Below are 19,466 nucleotides of genomic sequence, written 5' to 3' on the forward strand. Positions count from 1 at the left end.
CTGACCCTGTCTCTTCCTTGGCCTCTGGTTTCTCTATGGCGTCAGCCAGCAGCTGTGAGGCAGCTGTGTGGTTCCTGAGGCAAACATTCCAATGGTGGCTGGGGAGAGGGCTCAGCAGCCAGGAGCACTTGTTGCTGGTGCAGAGGATCCAGGTTCAGTTCCCTCAGCACACGGTGGCTTCCACCGTCTGTGACTTCAGTTCCAAGGGATCCAATGCTTGTGCACCTACATATTTATATGCACAAAGAGGACAGGTCATGAAAATAAATATGAAAAATATGATTTTAATCATCCTGCCTGTCTTTCTTCTACACATCGAGAGTGTGAGGTCAGGGGCGGAGGGCACAGTGCTATTCAGACAACAGTGGACCACCAGCCAGTGAAGAGAGCTCTGTAACAGGAAGTTAGATATCGGTGAAAGAGTGTATTGAAATGACAGTTTGCAGAACAGGATAAAATTAAAAATACAAAAGATCTTTCACTGTATGGACCTACTGTGCACAGTGGGTCACAGCCTCATCCCAGGGAGAAGACACAGTGTGTGCTGATCTTTGTAATTGAGCAGATATCAGTTTTGATTCCCCATGAAGACGAGAAATTCTACTCAGACGGTTGAATACTAATTTATAACAGACCAGGACATGCAAACACCCAGAATGTTCCTCAGAGAAAGGTGTCCCCTTTCCCCATCTTCCCTCCCACTGCTGACCCTCCAGGTCTCACCTGTTGAAGATGGTAGAGAAGTGTCCCATCCTTGTCCAATAGCACCTCCTGGTGGAAGAAACAGAGAGGACTGAGTCTGAGCCCACAGAGCTGAGGGTAAAGGGGACCCAGGCTGGCTGAGCTGCCCAGGGCTTCCTTGCTGTCTGTGCTTCTCCAGGGCTCTCAGGTCTCATGCTGCCCTGCTCTCATCACACTTACATCCAGAAGAACTTTACATGCTTTTCCAGCCATGGGAAGAAAACGCCCTGTAAGAGGGGAGGCAGGAGGCAGAGCCCTGAGTGCTCAGAGGAGCTGCAAAGCCCCAGAGTAGGTGCAGAACTCTGACCTGGACTATGATGTTGATTGTTTGATGTCAGCTACATGGAGGGTTAACTAAAACCCCAAAATGGAGGGCACCATCTGTGAGGCGGTTTTGCTTAAGGTGAAGTGGGAAGATCAGTTTCTGACCCTTTCCTTTGATGGAGGAAGAGACACCTGTAATCCTGATTATTTGAGTGGAGTCCCTCCCCGTTTCTAATCTGGCCACACCTTCTGCTGGAGGCCTCAGTGAAGACATGGAAGGAATCGCTTGCTCTTTGTCTGCTTGCTCTTGCTCCTGCTCCAGCTCCTGCTGCTTCTGTGGGACATTCCTGCCTGCCTGTCCTTGCTCTGCATAATGACAGCAGACTTACATTTATTTATGGAGGCCTAGGCTTCATGCTGGGCCTGTCCCAGCTTCTCCTAACTCAGTTATCCCATTTACACCATCCTAAGTTCTGCCATGTGGCTGCTCACCTCTCCTCAGATTCACACATCCCGACCCCTCTGAGTCTGGGTGGTGAATCCCCCATGCTTCTCTCTTCCCAGAGTTCCTCCCTCTGACCAGAATCCTGCCCTCAGCTCTCCTTGGCTATAGGACATAGGCTTTGTATCTCATCCTTCAGAAGGTGCTTTAGGTAGGCAGGGTAATCCAGGCAGTATGATAAAGGAATGGAGGTATGGCCACTGCTCCCAACAAAGAGAAAAGACCTGCTGAGGTGCGTGTAAGAAGAAATGAAATGTCGGGGCTGGAGAGATGGCTCAGCGGTTAAGAGCACCCGACTGCTCTTCCAGAGGTCCTGAGTTCAATTCCCAGCAACCACATGGTGGCTTACAACCATTTGTAATGGGATCCAATGCCCTCTTCTGGTGTGTCTGAAGACAGCAACAGTGTACGTATATATAATATATAAATAAATCTTAAAAAAAAAAAGAAGAAATGAAATGTCAAATGCACAGTCGAGGAAGATCGTCATAAATACCAGTCAGGAGAGAGGGAGATTTGCTTAGGGACACTGTAGAGGACAGACACATGAAGCTGAGGAGTGGTAATTACCCACCTGGCAGAAAATAGCGTCAAATGAATGGGATTATAGAGTCTGAGCTAGCCGGACAGCAGCCAAAGGTGTTTGACCAAGGCCTTAAGCACATATGTCTCAGAGTCCTTATTTCTCGACCTGAAGAGGGTGGGTAGAACACACGAGGTCAGGGCTATAAATACCAGGTGGTCTTGGCACCTGTTGCAGAAATTCGGATTAGAAGTTACACCAGCATTTCTGTGCTGTTTGCTTCAGAATGTTTTTGTACAGATATTTGTGTTATCTGTGTATCATACAATGTAGCACCAATTGAGAGAATTATAAATGGCTATAGCATTTGAATTTGAGATAGAACAAGAATGCCCCTCAAGGGACATTGCCACTCTTTCTAAATTTACACGGCCTTTGTGATGTCACACGGGACAGTTATCTCATGTTTCCTCATTATTATGACATGGTTATTGGTTTCGTTTGGAAGTTCCCCATCACACAGGGAGATGTGACTGTGTGTCCAGTTGTATATCATTAAAGTAAGTGGTGTTTTTTCCTCTGACCCAGCTTGCTCCCAGTAATTTACACAGAGAGACTATGGTTTGTTCAATTCGCTTTAAAGCACGATCACTGGGCATTACTGTTCTGTTTTTTTTTGTTTGTTTGTTTGTTTTTTTCCTTTGGTTCTTTTTTTCAGAGCTGGGACCCAACCCAGGGCCTTCCTAGGCAAGCATTCTACCACTGAGCTAAATCCCCAACCCCTACTGTTCTATCCTAATCCTCTAAGCTCACCCAGCTTCCTCCCAGCCTAGTCTCCCTTGATGCTGTCACTGTAGTGTAGATGTGGCTCTATCTGTGGCTCAGCTCTTTTCTCAGGGTGGCTTCTCCACCTCCCCTCATGGCTGAAATCCCCCCTCTCCTTTCTCTCCTCCATGGAATCGGAAGTACCACCCTGTTCTCTCCACTGCTCAGTTATTGGCTGATCAGCTTTATTGACAAAGCAGAAAACAGACGGGGAGCAATGTTTGCACACACTCCAGACAGGACGTTCTTACAGTAAGCATTCCAGTGCCACGCCCAGTTTAAAACCAGATGTGCAGAAGCGAGAAATCGTCATTTGAGTGACACAAAGGTAATCTTTACACTGTGCACAATGACAGTTGTGCTAACAAAGCTGACGAGAGGTGGACGTGTGGTGGCCAGGCTTACATGCCAACTGGACTGCATCTGGAGTTAACCCCAAGATGGAGGGAACATCTGTGACAGGATTTGCTCAGTTTGAAGTGTGAAAAATCAACTTCTATATGGATTTCTGTGGTAGGAAGATACATTTTAATCCAGAGTATCTGAGCTGGAGACCCCCACCCTAAAAAGGACCACACCTTCCGGTGGACGCTACATAAGGACACGGATGAAGGAAGCCTTTGCTCTTTGCCTGCTGCTCTGCCCTGCTGGGAAGTTCCTTCTTCACTGACTTGAGCGCCTACGTCTTTGGGGTGGTAGCTTACACTGAAGGGCAGCTGAGGCGTCCAGCCTTGTGGACTGAGCATCTACTGAATTCTTGGAGTTTCTATTCATCGTCAGCCATTGCTGAGTTATCTGGACCACAGACTGTAAGACATTATCATGCATCAAATACATTATATTATATATAACATATAATTGTTCGTTCTATACATTCTGTTACTCTTGAGACACGGCTAATACACAGACCCAGCAAGGCCAGGAAGCACTGGTCTGCCCTGTGGTGAACAGAAATGTGTGGTTTAATGAGAATGGCCCCCAGGCTCATAGATGTGAGTGCTTGGTCCCCAGGGTTGGGCACTGTCAGGAAGTGTGGCCTTGTGGGAGGGACTGTGCCACTGAGGTGGCTGAGGAGTTTCAAATGCTCAGGCCAGGCCCGGAGTCTGGCTCTTCCAGCTGCCCGCGGATCTGGATGTAAACTCTCAGCTGCATCTCCTGCATCTTGTCTGTCTGTCTGTCTGCTACTGTGCTCCCCACCATGACAACAAGGAACAATTAGGATCATGGGTGCCATTGGGTGGCCATTCGTGTTGTTTCTCTAAGGGACACTGAGGCCAATGTTGCATGGACAGGTGAATACACTTAGGGATCTTCAGGTTTGGTTTCAGATGCACAGGGTGGAGGATTCTAAGAGGCCTCCCAAGAGAACAGGAGGGTGGGAAAGTTCCTGCTGCCCTGGGTGAGAGAGGGGAAGCAGAACGTCACTGCAGCCTGGAGCCATGGGCGTCCACAGACTCAGGGAGAAGAAAATGAGGACCAAGCTGTTCTGTGGGTCATCACCACAACCCAGCAACCTGGCCAAACCTAAGAGTGCCGATGCCTGGTGCCAGGACTTTTGTAGAAGCCAGAAGTGGAATGAGAACCAAGCTCTCATAAAGGATCTTATTCATAGGAAAGGGTTGGGAATGGAGTCTCAGAAGCCATGAGGCCTAGAGGAGTTGCAGGGTTAGAGTTGCAAGTTACAGGCGTCTCTAACATGAGAGGGTAGGCGAGGGCAGGAAGAGTCACAGTAGCCCAGCAGGGCCCTGAAAACCACAAGGGTCTAGAGGAGCTGTGGGAGAGGCAGCTCTGAAGGGAAGGTGAGCAAAGGGCAGATAGGGGGCGCCATGGCCCAGGAGACCTAAGGGAACCGCAGAGTGGCAGCTCCAGTGGTGGGAGAATGGGGCCAGCTGAAGAGGGCCAGCCTTAAAGACTGTGGCTGGAGGTACCAGTGAAGGCAAATACTCGAGACCAATGAAGCATTGCACAGCCAGCTATGCAAAACGGCCATCGCTGTCCATGGCGTCCTTTTATACTCCCTCTAAACATCCCGTGTCCTCCCACAGCTCAGGAAAACACCATGTGAATCTGTCTTACCAAACTCCATGTGTGTCTGTATCAGTTAATATATCTAAAACTTCCGCTCCAATCTGCCAATTTGCTGGAGTACACAGAATTGGTACGAAGCCTTCAGAACACCATTTCTCTGTGAAGTCAAGACAAACAATGACCAGCAAGGAATGCCCAGGTACCATCACCATCCAGCATCTTCCCTCTGGTGGGAAGTTCTTCTCGGCTGCAGACAGCTTTTCTGCAGTGCCATGAAGATCAAACTTTTGGTTTCCTTAGAGAGTCAGTTCTGTGGGATGGTATTTTGCTGAGGCAAACATGTGAAGGAGTGTTTTCCTGAAGCAAACACAACTGAAAGGACATTCTGCTAAAGCAAGGACGTGAAAGGACCCATGATGTAGGATTATTTGATTATGACACACAGGGGTTGGTTCACCTTACATTGCTTTGTGGAGCTCCACTAGTTCTGATTCCATAGAGAGAAATGCACTAGAAATGTCCTGGTGGTGTGCTGGCGGTTCCCTGCTGCTTCCGTGGACTGGGCTGATTGGCAGAGTGACGTCAATCTGTGAGTGATACAGACTTATGTGAAGTTTGGCTAAGATAAACTCACAGGTTAAGGCAAGACACTTGGTGAGGCAAGACTTATGGAGGACATGCGAAGTTTGTGGTGAGCATAAATGGGACCCAATGGACAGTGATAGGAGGCTTGGATTGCTTGCACGGCTCTCTTTGTAATGCTTCTTGGTCTCCTGTCTTCACTGATCTGCTCTTCCCTGAGAGAGGCTTGCTAAAGAACTTCTCCTGGTGTCTCTACTGATCCTAATCCCTCCTGATGACCCATGCTAATTTGTATGAGTTCTAGCAGTTTCTGCAAGGTCATGCTACCACTGCTGCTATCCGGACACTAATGAACTGACCTGTGAACTGAACTGCTGATTTCCTGACAACACAGAGGAAACTTGCTCCAAAGATCAATTCCTAAACAGGTCCATTTCCCCCGTATCCTAATACCCTTTCTTTTCCACTACCTTTAGTGGGTTGTGGGCTTGAAGGGAGGTTAAAGCATTTAAGAGACCACATTAAAGTAGGACTGAGGGGCTGGAGAGATGGCTCAGCGGTTAAAAGCACCCGACTGCTCTTCCAGAGGTCATGAGTTCAATTCCCAGCAACCACATGGTGGCTCACAACCATCTGTAAAGAGATCCGATGCCCTCTTCTGGTGTATCTGAAGACAGCTACAGTGTACTTATATATAATGATAAATAAATAAATCTTTAAAAAAAAAAAGTAGGACTGAGAAAAATATAACATTACAGCACCATCTCTGTGGGGCTGCTGGGCAAGGCAGGAGAGGAGGTGCTGTCACTATGGAGATGCAACTCCTATGGGACAGTTCCTTGCGTGGTATGGTACCAAGACTAGGTGAGGCAGGAAAGGTGTCACCATTGTGAATAGCTCCTCCTGACAGCAGTAGGCTGAGGCAGGAATGGCGATGCCCAACCACGGACAGCTCCTGGGACGTTGGCAGGCTGAGGGGATGCCATGGCCTCTCCCATTAGGACAGGAGGCTCAAGTTTTGTCAGCTCCTGTCAGGGCATATCACTGCAGGCTGGGGCAGAAAGAATCGATTTGCTGCACCTTTGATGGGATTTGCAGCTAACAGCTTAGGGTGTACAGAACTGATCATTGTTTGAAAATAAAATGCACATTTAACAAGTGGTGCCAAACGCGGGACGGACGCTGCAGAATGGGCAGGTTTATCTCAAGTGCCTTAGAACAAAGGCAGGGGAAAAGGAATGGATACTTTGTTTCAAAAAGCCAACAATGTGTTTGCTGAAACTTTTCCTGGGCCATGCCCTGCATGGATTTCCCCAACAGTTTTCTTTTCGACTCCCCCTCATTTGGGGCTATTGTTTATAAAAAGGAGGAAAGACTTGACTGAGGAACTGGGATAAATACGGGAAGAAATGGAGAAGCTTGGGATTGAAAACATGGAGGGAAAAAGGAAAACAGCAGGATTCTCTCTCTTCTGAGAAGTAGCAGAGTTGGCTGTGCAGCTAGAGAAATTAGCATAGAGGCAGAAAAGCTTGAAAAATGTCAAACACAGAAAAGGGAGAACTAGGCTTATTCCCAGTGACTGAAGCAGAGAGACGGAGTTTCACCTAGGGAGAAAGAGGGGAAGGAATGGGGTCAGAGGGCGGTCAGGTCAAAGTGGGAAACTGAAGGAAGGTCAGAGGAGACAGCCATTTTCAGGAGACAGGGATAAAGCACAGCACCTTCTGAGGACAAGCAGTCCTAGGTCACAAAATGACCAACAGCATTGCAAGTAGTAATACAGCATATGTCTGCTAATGGAGATAATCCACAAGGTTATGACAAAACAGAAAGTTGCAAATGGCCACTGATAAATCAGGAGAGGGGGGAAAAGCAAAGTAATTCAAAGCCCCTATGCTTCAGCTCAAAACTCAGAGTCCTGGGCAAGCCTTGTGGTAATATTAGATTTTCCTGAATGTCTCGATGTAATTACTGAGTCTCAATATGTAGAAAGAGTTATTCCGCTCATAGCAACTGAATTCATCCTGGGAAATTCAGAATTAACTTTGTTACTTATGCAACTGCAACAGGCGGTCAGAAATAGAAACTGTGTCTTATATATCACCCGTAAATCAGTCTCTCACAGGCTTCCCAGGTCCACTAGCAGAAGGAACTGAAATTGATGAATTAGTAAAGGAAATGTGTTACAAGCCTCAGATAATTGTGAAAACACTAGGTTAACAGTAATTTTTTTTCGGAGCTGAGGACCGAACCCAGGGCCTTGTGCTTGCTAGGCAAGTGCTCTATCACTGAGCTAAATCCCCAACCAAAACAGTAATATGTTAAAGAAAAAAATTCTATCACCAGGCAAAGAGAAAAGGAATTTATAAAAATATGTCCTTCTTGTTTTTCGTAGTAACCAAACTCCTTTACACACTGGAAGGAACTTTAAGGGAACCAAAACCAACCAACCAAACAAACAAACAAAAATCTGGCAAGTCTATGTGTTTCAGTTTTGGAAAAGGAAAGTTTCTATACAATACCATTGACACATACTCAGGCCTTCAATAGGCAACTGCTCTGAGTTCTGAAAAGACTGATTCTGCAATTATACATTTACTGGAAGGAAGGGCTCTTCTTGCGATACCTGTACAAATTAGGACTGAAAATTCCCCTGCTTATGACTCCAGTAAGATGCAGCAATTCTGCCCTCATTACAAAGCACATTACAGCTACACCACACAATCCTGCAGGGCAAACAGTGGTAGAAAAGACCCAATCACACCTTAAAGAACACAGCTATAAAAACAAAATGAAAGAATAAAGGCCCCAGGGGTAGAATAGATTGTGCTCCGTTAACTTTGCATTTTCTGAACATTAACCAGAGAGGAATAAGAGCTGCCGAGAGACACTGGTTCAAGGGAAAAACTGTGGAGTTAAATCACCCTATATACTATAAGGAGGGGTTAACATCAGAATGGAAGTCAGCAAATCTGTGGTGTTGGGGATGCTGATTTGTTTATATGTACACAGGACACAAAAAGCTGTAGATTGCATCAGAAGTCATAAAGTTCAGAGTTGACCCGGGAGGTCCTCTGAAAACCATGGCCACTCACCCAGAATGAGCAAAGGAGAGAACCTGACCTGCCACTGCCCTCCCCTGTCAGCCAGAAAAGCCCAGACCAGAAATGTTCAGCTCCTAAACACTGACAGGCCCATGTCACAGAATATTTTATGATTGTACATAGAAACCTAATTGTGAGCAAAATATAAAATCCTCAAAACAAAAGCCAGGCTGGTTTGCCACCTGCAATCCTGGTTAATTGGGAGCCCGAGGCGCTGGCAGGAAAGGTTACTCCACTTACAGAATAAGGCTAAGGCCAGCCTGGACCCCAACCTGAAAGTAAAGGGCTGGGTCATAGGTCAGGGGCAGGAAGCAGTCCCCATGTTCTGTTTACAGCGGGGGGTGGGGGATTTCAGGTGAAAGATGATGTCAGGGTAAGAAAAGGTTAATTTGAGTTTCTTTCCTTTACCCCATACACCCAGGGCCTTGGCTGCACCAGGCTGGGGGCGCCTTAAGCTCGACAAAACCCAGCCTTGGGAATCCATGCCGCTTTCTCACTTGTCACAACTTTCCCACCTACTCCACCACCCCCTCCAGGTGCCAGTCCTGGGGCTCCCTGGGTTCACCTCATAGTCCTGGGTGTTCTGGAACTTGCTATGTGGTCGAACAGTGCAGAGGTTTGCCCTCCTGAGGGCTGGGATTAAAGGCATTTAATCCTAAAGAATCCCAGAACCCTTTCTTGGAGTGGGTCCCATCAAACTCAGCTGGTGTGCAGCTCAGTGAGGACAGGGTCAGGAGGTGGGGAGCCCATAAATCCCGGGCGATAGCGACAACGAAAGAAAGAGAAACTAACGCTCCGATGCGGGGACTGTGCAGGGGATACCCGGTTCCTTAGTGTGGCCCTTGTTCAGTGTGACCCAGACAGCTTCGGGACACGTGAAGCCACAGACCAGCAAGCAGTTCCTGCAGTCTGGAGGGACTTTTGGCACAGCCCAGTCCGCCCAAGGACCCTTTGGAGCTGCGATGCCGGTCTAGTCCGCCAGGGGGCAGCAGGACACAGGAGTAGGAGTTAGGTGTCCGGTTCTGGTTCAGCTAAGGGGCTGTGAGCTTTGAATGCTGGGGAAGACTCTTCATACTGAAGCAGCCAGGAATTTCCCCTTCAGCCCCAAATCCTCTGTTTTGCGGTTTTAACGGGTACTTATGGACGTCGGGCTGAAACACAGAGATTGTACCTCTGGCTTCTCCCCTGATTGTGTTACTCACAATAACACTCTCCAGTCAAGATGACATAAGACACACAGACACATAGACACACAGCCACACACACAAACACTCACACACACACACACACACACGCACACACACACACACAAAGACAGACGCACGAACGCACCCACGCGCTTGCAGCCCCCCCACCCCCACCTGAAACTTGACATGCGGAGGTGAGGCAGGAGGATGGAGAATTCAAGGTCGGGACAGGAGAGAAGACTCAGAGGTTGAGAACACTGACCGCTCTTCACAGGTCCTGAGTTGTAGTCTCAGAAATCACGTGGTAGCTCACAACCCTCTAGAATGAGATCTGGCGCCCTCTGCTGGCGGTCAGGCATGCGTGCAGACAAAACGTGTACATAATAAATAAATCTTAAAAAGAGAATTCAAGGTCACCCTGAGCTACAAGACATAACAACACAAACAGCATATTTGGACAAACACGCAGGCTGCATAGACCAGTAGCATCAGGAGCCACTCTGTAGGGGGAGTCGTGTCGATTTTTCCCTTCCATTGCTGAAATTCCAGGACCAGTGTATAAACCTAGTGGAGGGGACCCTAGAGCCCTGCAGTAGGGTTTATAGGTGTTCGCTCATGCGGTAGTGTCCCCCAATATTGTTCAAGGATCTCTTTCTTTAAAGAAATCTTGGGGCTGGAGAGATGGCTGGGGCTGGAGAGATGGCTCAGCGGCTAAGAGCACTGGGTGCTCTTCCATAGTCCTGAGTTCAAGTCTCAGCAACCACATGGTGGCTCACAACCACCTGTAATGGGGTTCAATGCCCAAAGACTGCTACTGTGTACTTGCATACATAAAATAAATAAATCTCAAAGAAAAAAGAAAAGGAACTCAAGAAATCTTATTTTCCTTCATTTCTTTTTCGTTCTTTTAAAAAATATTTTTATGTAAAAGGGTATTTTGTCTCCATGTATGTCTGTGCGCCACGTGCATGGAGCACCCCAGGCGGCCAGCAGAGGGCGCCCTATCCCCTCTGAGGCTGGAGTTACAAGTGGGTGAGAGCTGGGAACTGAACCCAGGTCCTGTGGAACAGCAGTAAGCATTCTTCACCTCTGAACAACCTCTCCAGCTCCACGAATTTACTCAGCATATTTTTATGCCTGGGCTCTCTGTGATTCTTTTCTCTGCAGCACATGGCCTTACTCAGGCCTGAGCCACCCAACTCCCTTGCAGAGACGGTCTGTACAGGAGAACCCAGGGTTCCTCAGGGTCACAGAGTCCAAGAGAAGGAGCTTCCCAATCTGTCCCCACAGTGTTCAGTGTGACGTCCTCCAGCACCAAGCAAGGATTAGTAACATAACTCACACATGGATCCTTCCAGATGCCCTGTGTGGGCTTCGAGTCTTCAAAACCTACTTTAATAAGCTTACTTAAATGTTTTAACCTCTCTTCTAGCCCACCACCCACCAGAGGTAGAAGAGAGGAAAGGGTAACAGGGCAAAGGAAGATGGGCACCTGTCTAGAAATAGTTCCTTGGGGTGAATCCAATCTGCGTCGTCAGGATAGCAGCACTTGAGCTCACACGGGTCAGCATTGGCAGTTCACTCCAGAAGTAACTTTGAGGCTCTACCCATCATCCTGAGTCTGCAGAAGCAGGAAGAAGCTGCTGGGACACCACCAGAAGTTCCTTGGTTTGTTTCTCTCTACAAAACCTGACAAACGATCGGCGAGGAAGGCATCAGCACTGTCAGTGAAGAGCGGCTTCAGCAAAGCCCAACGAAGACCCACAAAGAGTGACGAGGGGAACCAAAGTCACACAGTGTTGTCCGCGGTCTGTTGGGTTCTATCTAGACCCTTTCCCAACACCACGAGTTCTCTCAAGAGAACATCTTTCAAGCTCTAGCAAAACATCCAATGCCCCTCTTCCAGGCAGCTTCCAGAAAATACCACGTGTCTGCTTCAGCAAAAACAACCTATCATGAGACAGTTTCCAGAAAAACATCACACGACACAACCAAGTCTCCAAAGAAACCAGAAATTTCCACTTCAGGCCTGGTTCTCCTAGATTAGGTCCTCAGATCAGTTGGCTGTGCTGCCAAAGTGTTTGTTTGTTTGTTTCTTTTCTTTTCTTTTCTTTTTTTAAGATTTATTTACTTATTCTATATAAGTACACTGTAGCTGTCTTCAGACACACAGAAGAGGCATCAGATCGCATTACAGATGGTTGAGAGCCACCATGTGGTTACTGGGATTTGAACTCAGGACCTCTGGAAGAGCAGTCAGTTTTCTTAACCACTGAGCCATCTCTCCACCCCACCAAAGTGTTTCTTGTACTCCATCCATGTCTGTTTTTAATAGGTAGGCTCCAATTCCATCTTTAGCCCAAAGCTTTAGTACAAGGCCTTTGAAATAACAGAAAACCCTTGTCTGCTGACTGTGTTTCAAACATTGGGAATGTGGTTCAGTGACTAGAGTGCCCCCCTTGTACACCGCAGGTCCCAGGTTCAATTCCTCAACACTTCCAAAAACAGGGCAGGGGCACCCAGGCCAGGATGGTGAGGTGACCCATGTAACAGTGCTTGCCACCAAGACCGACCACCTGAGTTCAGTCCCCCAGAACCCACATGGAAAGAGAGAACTGGCTCCCCAAGGCTGTCTTCTGACTCCCTCCACCCCCCAACACAACCACCACTGGGGATTGCCCTGATTCACACACAATGCACACACACACAAACACACACACACACCACACAGCAATAGTGTAAACACATAACACATAAAATATTGAAAATGCCCATGGTTGTCCTTGCACAGGTTGCCCTTTAATCCTTCTGTCATCTTCTCATCACAACGTGGGTTTTGGTCACAGGAAAATTCCCCACTGGAAAGTGTGGAGGCAAATAGGACACAACTTATACACGTGTGTTTCTGTGTCCTTCAGCAGGAAACAGTTGTAGTATAATTAATAAAGCTGACAACCGGTTCTGGCGAGTTCCCACTCCATGCAGATTCCGGTACTCTAGCTGTTTCTGTGTCAGCCGCTTTCACACACTGTCCCCTTGGCGGGCTGTTACCACGCCTGACACACACATCCCATTCCTCGGTCTGTGCTAGGGTGGCCCCACGCCACGCTAGCCCCAAGCATTCCATAGCCTAGCACAGCTTCCTGTCAGGGACTCTGCTCACTCTCCCAATAATCCAGTGAGATCATGTCTCAACAGACTGCAACCCAACACCCAGGTTTATGTGTTAAATACTCAGTGTGCAATGCATCCACACAGTTAACTCACATCCAATTGATAAGGATACAAACCGCCCATGTAGACAAGATAAATTTGCCTATAGAAATCAATCCCTAAAGAAATATTCATAACAACCTGTGTCTACATAGAGATGCTTGGTGAGGATCATTTAAGTCTCCCTCCATGTTGCTTCTCCCTTTCTGTTCCCCACTCTCCTTCTAAAACCTGTTCCCACCTCCCTTTCTTCTTGCCCAATGACAGGCCTCTTTGATCTTGTGTCTGCCTTCACCTCCATAAGGACATCAACCTACATGAAACCAGCATGGTTCCTTCTTATTGCACTGATTTAATAGTTATGTGTAGGACTGTGCGTGTCATGATGCCCACATGAGGCTCAGAGGATAACTTAGGGGACTCAGGTCTCTACATTCACCATGTGGCTTCCATGGATCAAACTCAGGGAGCAGAGCTTGGTGCCAAGCACCTTTACACTCTGAGCCCTCTCGACGGTCCCCTTGGAAATCATTGGGTTCGAAGGTTTCCTTTGGAAAGTTCCTTCCTTCCTGGACTTGGCATATACAAGAGATGCCCACCATGACATTAGAAAAAGCATTTACTGGCCAGATAGGTACCAGCTTTGCCTTGGGTGACTCTGGAGAACCAAGCCTTCCGGCCCAGGCCCCACCTGTGGCAGTGTCAGCCCGCTATGGCTGGGAGAGGCCAAAGCCTCAATCCAGACTCCATTTTAGAGAACTTGAACTCAGGCAAACTAACAGGCTGGTGCCTAGCGTTAGTTTCCAAGTGACCTCCCAACAAAAAAGGAGCCCAGCTCCAGTCCCTAGGCAACCCCCATCAGGACCTGTGTCTCCAGGTTACACCCCCGACAAACCTGCATCCCCCGGTTACAAGCCCATCCCCTGTCCAACCACCACCAATGCAGAGGGAAGCAGAAGTTAAGTTTATGAGTCCCAGCACCAGCCCATGATGTCAAAGGCCATAGTAACTTCCCAATTAGATGCTTGCACACTCCCCCACACTTACTGCTTACTTATTGGGGATACAGTGAGCCCCAATAGATATTCGGGGCTCCTCATCACCAAAACTGTCCTGCAGGACACAGTGCGCTGGCCTGAGCTGGTTCAAAGGAAAAGGCCCTACTGTGATTACCTCAGATCAGCTCCTGTCTGGATTTGGTGATCTCTAACATTTCCCTGGCACCACATCTGGAAGATCCCATATTTGCACCGAGAGCTTGGGTGTCACTGTCTGTATTAGTTACTGTAGTCCTTAGAATAAGACGACCCCCGTGTTCTTGGTCTCTTGCACTTGGAGGAGCTCAGAGAAGGGTAGAGCAGCTCAGAAGAATGACAGACAGACAGAGATTTCTGAAGGGCTGGAGTTTAGTTGTAGCATCAGGCTTGTTAAATAGATATCTCCTATGTAGTTAAGAAAATAAAGTTTTGGGCTGGAGAGATGGTTCAGTGGTTAGAACACTGACTGCTCTTCCAGAGGTCCTGAGTTCAAGTCCCAGCAACCAAATGGTGGCTCACAGACATCTGTAATGAGGTCTGATGCCCTCTTCTGGTGTGTCTGAAGACAGCGACAGTGCACCCATGTAAATGAAATAAATAAATCTTAAAAAAAAAAAAAGAAAAGAAAAAGAAAATAAAGTTTCCTTGCTGAGCTGTCAGGTTGTTACCTCAGCTTCTGCCTCCCGTGTCTTTAGTGCCATGAATATGAGATGATTTAAATGGTCACAGGCCTCTGAGGGGGACTTTGCTCTCCTGCCATACAGAGCCACCCAAAGGCAGAGCAACCACAGGTGCATCAGCTGCAAGACCCAGGTGCACAGAGGTGGGGGTGGAGATTAAGAGACTTCAGGGAGTTAACTCCAGAACAGCAGATGGAAAAGGTAAGACAGTCCAGGTTCAGGAATCGGTACCCAAGTTACAGGGGAGAAGCCTCTCTGTTAGGTCTTATCTCAGCTGTGGAGGTGCTCCTGAGAGATGAGCAGACAGACCTCATTAGACCCCTGAGAACCCTGGGAAAGACACCAGAGAGGAGAAGCAGAAATCACCACAGCAGCATGGCCACAGGGAGAGCCCAGGGCAGCTTCCCGACCCCATCATTAGCAGCTAAATCAAGTAGGTGGGAGGAAATGTAGTGACTTACCTTGTGCACCCTGCACTTTAAAGGACCCCACTTGAGTCTCTGATCTTCAGCCCTGGGGGCTCACAATCCTGTGGACACAACAAGGCTCTGGCCTTCCCTGTGTCCTGTGATCACAGACTCTCCCCATGTCTTCACAGTGATGGAGAGAGCACTGCCTGGAGGTGACAGAGCTGAGGCCTGAGCCCATCAAAGACAAGAACTGACTGAGCACACCTGGGCACAGCCCTGTTCACACTCAGCTCCCACATCCTCACCCTGTCCCACCAGACACACACAGCTTAGTGACACAGATTCTGGAAGCTTCTCCATCTGCCATTTATTTTTTCAAAAATAAAATGAAACAAAGCAAAACCCCAAAACAAAAAACCCCTAAGTATTCCATCCAGTAATTTAAAAAGCCATCCACACTGTGTCAAGGATGTGAACAATCAAGTTCACACTCAGATTCTTATTCTCAGTGTGGAGTGAGGGGCTGAAGCTCAGGGTGGCACAGGGGGACAGGATGCAGATGTCCCCACCCCTGAACCCTAGGCTGGACCAGCAAGGTTGAATGTGGTAGGCAACACAGGCAGTGCAGGGACAGGGTCCTGGTGTGCAGGGCAGGCTGGACTCCACAGTTCTTCACACTGAAGCCATGGAATCACAGGGAACATCAGACACTGGTGTCTAAAGAGAACTGAGGGCTCTGGATGCCACAGGAGAGACCTGAACACATCGTCTGTCACTCAGTCCACTCCAGGCAGCTGTCTTCATGCTGGAGAACGAGAGTCACAAACCATCACTGTGAAGACAAAAGCCCAACAACCCTCCACTCACAGAGGATTCTGGGAGTCCCTGAAACCCAATCATGTCCACATTGTCCGTCCCCAGTCAGACCCCAGAGTCACCTTTACAATCTGGGAGAGACACAACGGAGCTCTGGGAGCTGTTCCTGCCTAGGGTAAAACAAAACATATGTGTATGTATATATGTATACATGTATGTGTATGTATTCATATCATGGTACAACTCAGGCCCCCGAAGATTTCCTGGAGGAGCTACTATGGATTCCCAGAGCTCCCAGCATCTCCAGCTTCACTCCAATACCCTCAGGGACACTCCTGCCCCCACACTAACCTGGAGCAGGGGCGTAGTCTCCTCCTTCCCCACCTGTGAGAAGAAAAGCTGTGAGAGTTCAAGGAAGATCTTGACAGAGGAAGTTTCCAGAACTGACAGAGGACCCAATTGGAGACAGTAGCAATGAGGGTGTGGCTGTGCTTCCCATTAATGAGCAGAGCGCTCTTCTAAAGGAAGCTGAGGGGAAACAGACCCTGCCCTTTCCTACCTGTGTTTCTCCTCCTCCTCCGCCTCACAACAGCCACCATAGCTCCAATGATGGCCAAAACTACAAAAACTGCCACAGCTCCAAGAACAACAGAAGTAAGTTGGAGTCGGTGGATGGAGAAGGCTCTGGGAAGGACAGGTTCAAGAAATGAAGGTGGGGGTCATGACCCCACCTCTCAGCCCTAACCAGTTAAGTGTCTACAGATGGCTCCCTCCTTACCCCATCTCTGGGAAAGGGGCTCAGGCAGCCCCTCATGCTCCACACGGCATGTGTAATTCTGCTCCTTCCCAAGAGGCACCACCACAGATGCCCACTTCTGGAAGGTTCCATCCCCTGCAGGCCTGGTCTCCACAAGCTCCATGTCCTGGGTCAGGTCCTCCCCATTCAACTGCCAGGTCAGGGTGATGTCAGCAGGGTAGAAACCCAGGGCCCAGCACCTCAGGGTGACATCACCTTCAGGTCTGGGGTGAAGGGTCACATGTGTCTTTGGGGGATCTGTGTGGAAGATTTAAGAAATCACACAGTTAACAAGACAAACTGAAATCTACACAAGACACAGTTAAATCAATGATGACACTGAACTGTGTGTGTCTGACACTTCAACTGTCATCTCCCTAGTGAGCTGCAGGGAGAGCTGGTCCCCTCAGCACAGAACTGCACACTTTCCTGATGGACTCAGAAGCTAAGAGAGAATCCACATGAGCCAGTGGGTCAACATGGCCGTCCTTGTATAGCATGAGATGGGTGGTCATAGAACAGAAGAGGGAATGAAAAATAATTGATTTAATATGTATTTGCAGCAAAAAACTGACTAGAAACAAAATAATGCCTTCAAAAAAAAAAAAGGAAAGTAAAAAATAAGAAAAAGAGACTGAAGGGTTGGGGATTTAGCTCAGTGATAGAGCGCTTGCCTAGCAAGCACAAGGCCCTGGGTTCGGTCCCCAGCTCCGGGGGGGTGGGGGGGCGGGGGGAGAGAAAGAAAAATAGACAGAAAAAAGAAAAAGAAATCCCAAGATTTATTCCTCCAGGGTGCCCCACAAGGACTCATGGGACCATTCACCACTGTACAAAGAGAGAGAAATGGGGTGTGGAAGAGAGGCAAACCCCACATCAGGGAGGGATCTGTGAGAATGTATTCTGTAGAAAGTTCTAGAAACTGGGGGAACCAGCCTAGTGTAGTGGACTCCATGTCTCCCATGAGGTAAAGGAGACTTCTGGTCCTGAGGTGTAAGGGCTGACACACTCAGCAGGACAGGAGTCAGTGTCCTCAGAGAGTGGGTGTGGGCAGAGAACCTGGCCTGGGAGAGGCCCTGGCTGACAGCAGGGAGCCCCTGCTGTTAAGTGGGGAAATTCTCTCCTTCCCTCCTGAGAGGGACTCAGAACTCTCCAGGGAGAAGGCTGGGCCCTGGGAGAGGCAGTGCAGTCACTGTGATGAGGGATCCGGAGACCCAGGGATGCTGTCTCCCCTCTGAGACAGGGGCATCACCCAGCTGAGGGTTCCTTCTTCCCCAGGACTGAGCCCCAGTCCGAGGGCAGAGGGAGGAGAACCCCGCGGACCCAGCACCTGAGCGCAGCAGCGTCTCCTTCCCGTGCTCCAGGTATCTGCTGAGCCACTCCACACACGTGCCCTCCAGGTAGGCCCTGCTTCTCTCTGCAGCACCATCCCGCTCCCACTTGCTCCGGGTGATCCGTGCTGCAAATTCCGCTGCCGCCCACGTTTTCAGGTCTTCGTTCAGGGCGATGTAATCGCGGCCGTCGTAGGCGTGCTGCTCATACCCGCGGAGGAGGCTCCCGTCCGACCCCAGATCACAGCCATACATCCTCTGGATGGTGTGAGAGCCTGCGGGACCCCGCGGTCAGACCCGGCCCCGCCCGCCCGCGGACAACTCAAAACCGAATGGGAAACCGACCCGGGTCGGTTCTGCTCCGAACCTCGGACTTGGGACCTGGAGGTCCCAGGCCGTGTGGGGACCGGGAGGGGTCGTGACCTCCGACCCGGGGTCACTCACCGCCCTCGCTCTGGTTGTAGTAGCCTAGCAGGTTCCTCAGGCTCACTCGGTAATCCTGCTCCTGTCCCTTGGCGACCCGTGTCTGCTCCTCCCAATACTCCGGCCCCTCCCGCTCCATCCACCGCGCCCGCGGCTCGTATCTCGGATTCTCCGCGTCGCTGTCGTAGCGCACGAACTGCGTGTCGTCCACGTAGCCGACAGAAATGAACCGGGGCTCCCCGAGGCCGGGCCGGGACACGGCGGTGTGGAAATACCGCGGCGAGTGTGAGCCTGGGGGCGGCGCGCGGTGAGACCCCGACCTCCTCCCGGGACCCCGGGCGCGTGCGCGGGCCGGGCGGGGAGCAGGGCCCGGGGTAGGGACGCGGGTGGAGAAGGGGCGGAGGGTCTGGTGTGCGACGCGGTGACCCGGCTTCCCTGGTGCCGCCCCCGCCCTACCACGCAGAGGCCGTTTCCCTCCCGACCCCGCACTCACCCGCGCGGGTCTGGGTTGGGGCCAGGGCGGCCGCCAGCAGCAGGAGCAGCGTGCGCGGTGCCATCGCCCCCATGTGCGATCCGGGACCGGTCTGAGTTCCGCGGACTGCGTGGACTTTATAACTCCTGTACCATGACGACGCTGATTGGTTCACGGGGTTCACGGCACCCAATGGGAGTGAGAATTTTCAGCGGGTCGTCAGTGTCCGGGCAGAAGGACCTGACACAGGTTAGGAGCAGAAGTGAAACTGGGGAGATGGGGAATCCCCAGCCCCGCCCCTGACCTCATGGCCTGGGGACTAAGACTTTGCCTGAGGGACAGAGTGCTGTTTGTCAAGGTGTCACCCAGAAGCTGTGTGGACACCAGGAGAGACCCGCAGGAAAGGCTCCCTGTTTGCTCTCCTCCACCCTCCCCTTCCTTCTTCTCTTCATAAGTCAGACCCTGGAGTCTTCTAGAAGAAAAGCCACTTCCGGGAACACAATCACAACACAAGCCTTGTGCATGCAGTGGAGAGATG

At 49.7% G+C, this 19,466-nt stretch overlaps 3 protein-coding genes across 16 annotated transcripts in view; all 3 read right to left on the minus strand.

Annotated features, from left to right (window-relative positions):
* Positions 1–19,042, minus strand: part of RT1-CE10 (RT1 class I, locus CE10) — a 40,924-nt gene extending 21,882 nt beyond the window's left edge. The window contains exons 1-8 of one of the 13 annotated variants that reach the window (XM_087598637.1): positions 18,950–19,042; positions 18,478–18,747; positions 18,033–18,308; positions 16,688–16,963; positions 16,469–16,593; positions 16,261–16,293; positions 16,032–16,079; positions 15,436–15,898 (exon numbers count right to left, since the gene is read on the minus strand). In XM_087598637.1, the coding sequence (XP_087454763.1) occupies positions 16,529–16,593; positions 16,688–16,963; positions 18,033–18,308; positions 18,478–18,747; positions 18,950–19,022 (960 nt within the window). In that variant the 5' untranslated portion in view covers positions 19,023–19,042 and the 3' untranslated portion in view covers positions 15,436–15,898; positions 16,032–16,079; positions 16,261–16,293; positions 16,469–16,528. Of the gene's footprint in view, positions 1–15,435; positions 15,926–16,031; positions 16,080–16,260; positions 16,309–16,438; positions 16,594–16,687; positions 17,340–17,457; positions 18,309–18,477; positions 18,748–18,949 lie in introns of those variants that run through there. The other 12 variants (XM_087598638.1, XM_087598641.1, XM_087598643.1 and 9 more) reach the window with 12 other exon arrangements.
* Positions 1–19,466, minus strand: part of RT1-CE13 (RT1 class I, locus CE13) — a 211,699-nt gene that overhangs the window by 44,989 nt on the left and 147,244 nt on the right. The gene's annotated exons all lie outside the window — the stretch shown is intronic.
* Positions 15,823–19,466, minus strand: part of LOC147998518 (RT1 class I histocompatibility antigen, AA alpha chain-like) — a 59,273-nt gene continuing 55,629 nt past the window's right edge. For both annotated transcript variants that reach the window (XM_087598568.1, XM_087598565.1), the window contains exon 7: positions 15,823–15,898. In XM_087598568.1, coding sequence (XP_087454694.1) covers positions 15,894–15,898 — 5 coding nt within the window. In that variant the 3' untranslated portion in view covers positions 15,823–15,893. The remainder of the gene's footprint in view (positions 15,899–19,466) is intronic.

Source organism: Rattus norvegicus, chromosome 20 (assembly GCF_021556685.1).
Source record: "Rattus norvegicus strain SHRSP/BbbUtx chromosome 20, alternate assembly SHRSP_T2T, whole genome shotgun sequence".
In the NCBI taxonomy this organism is placed as follows: Eukaryota; Metazoa; Chordata; class Mammalia; order Rodentia; family Muridae; genus Rattus; species Rattus norvegicus.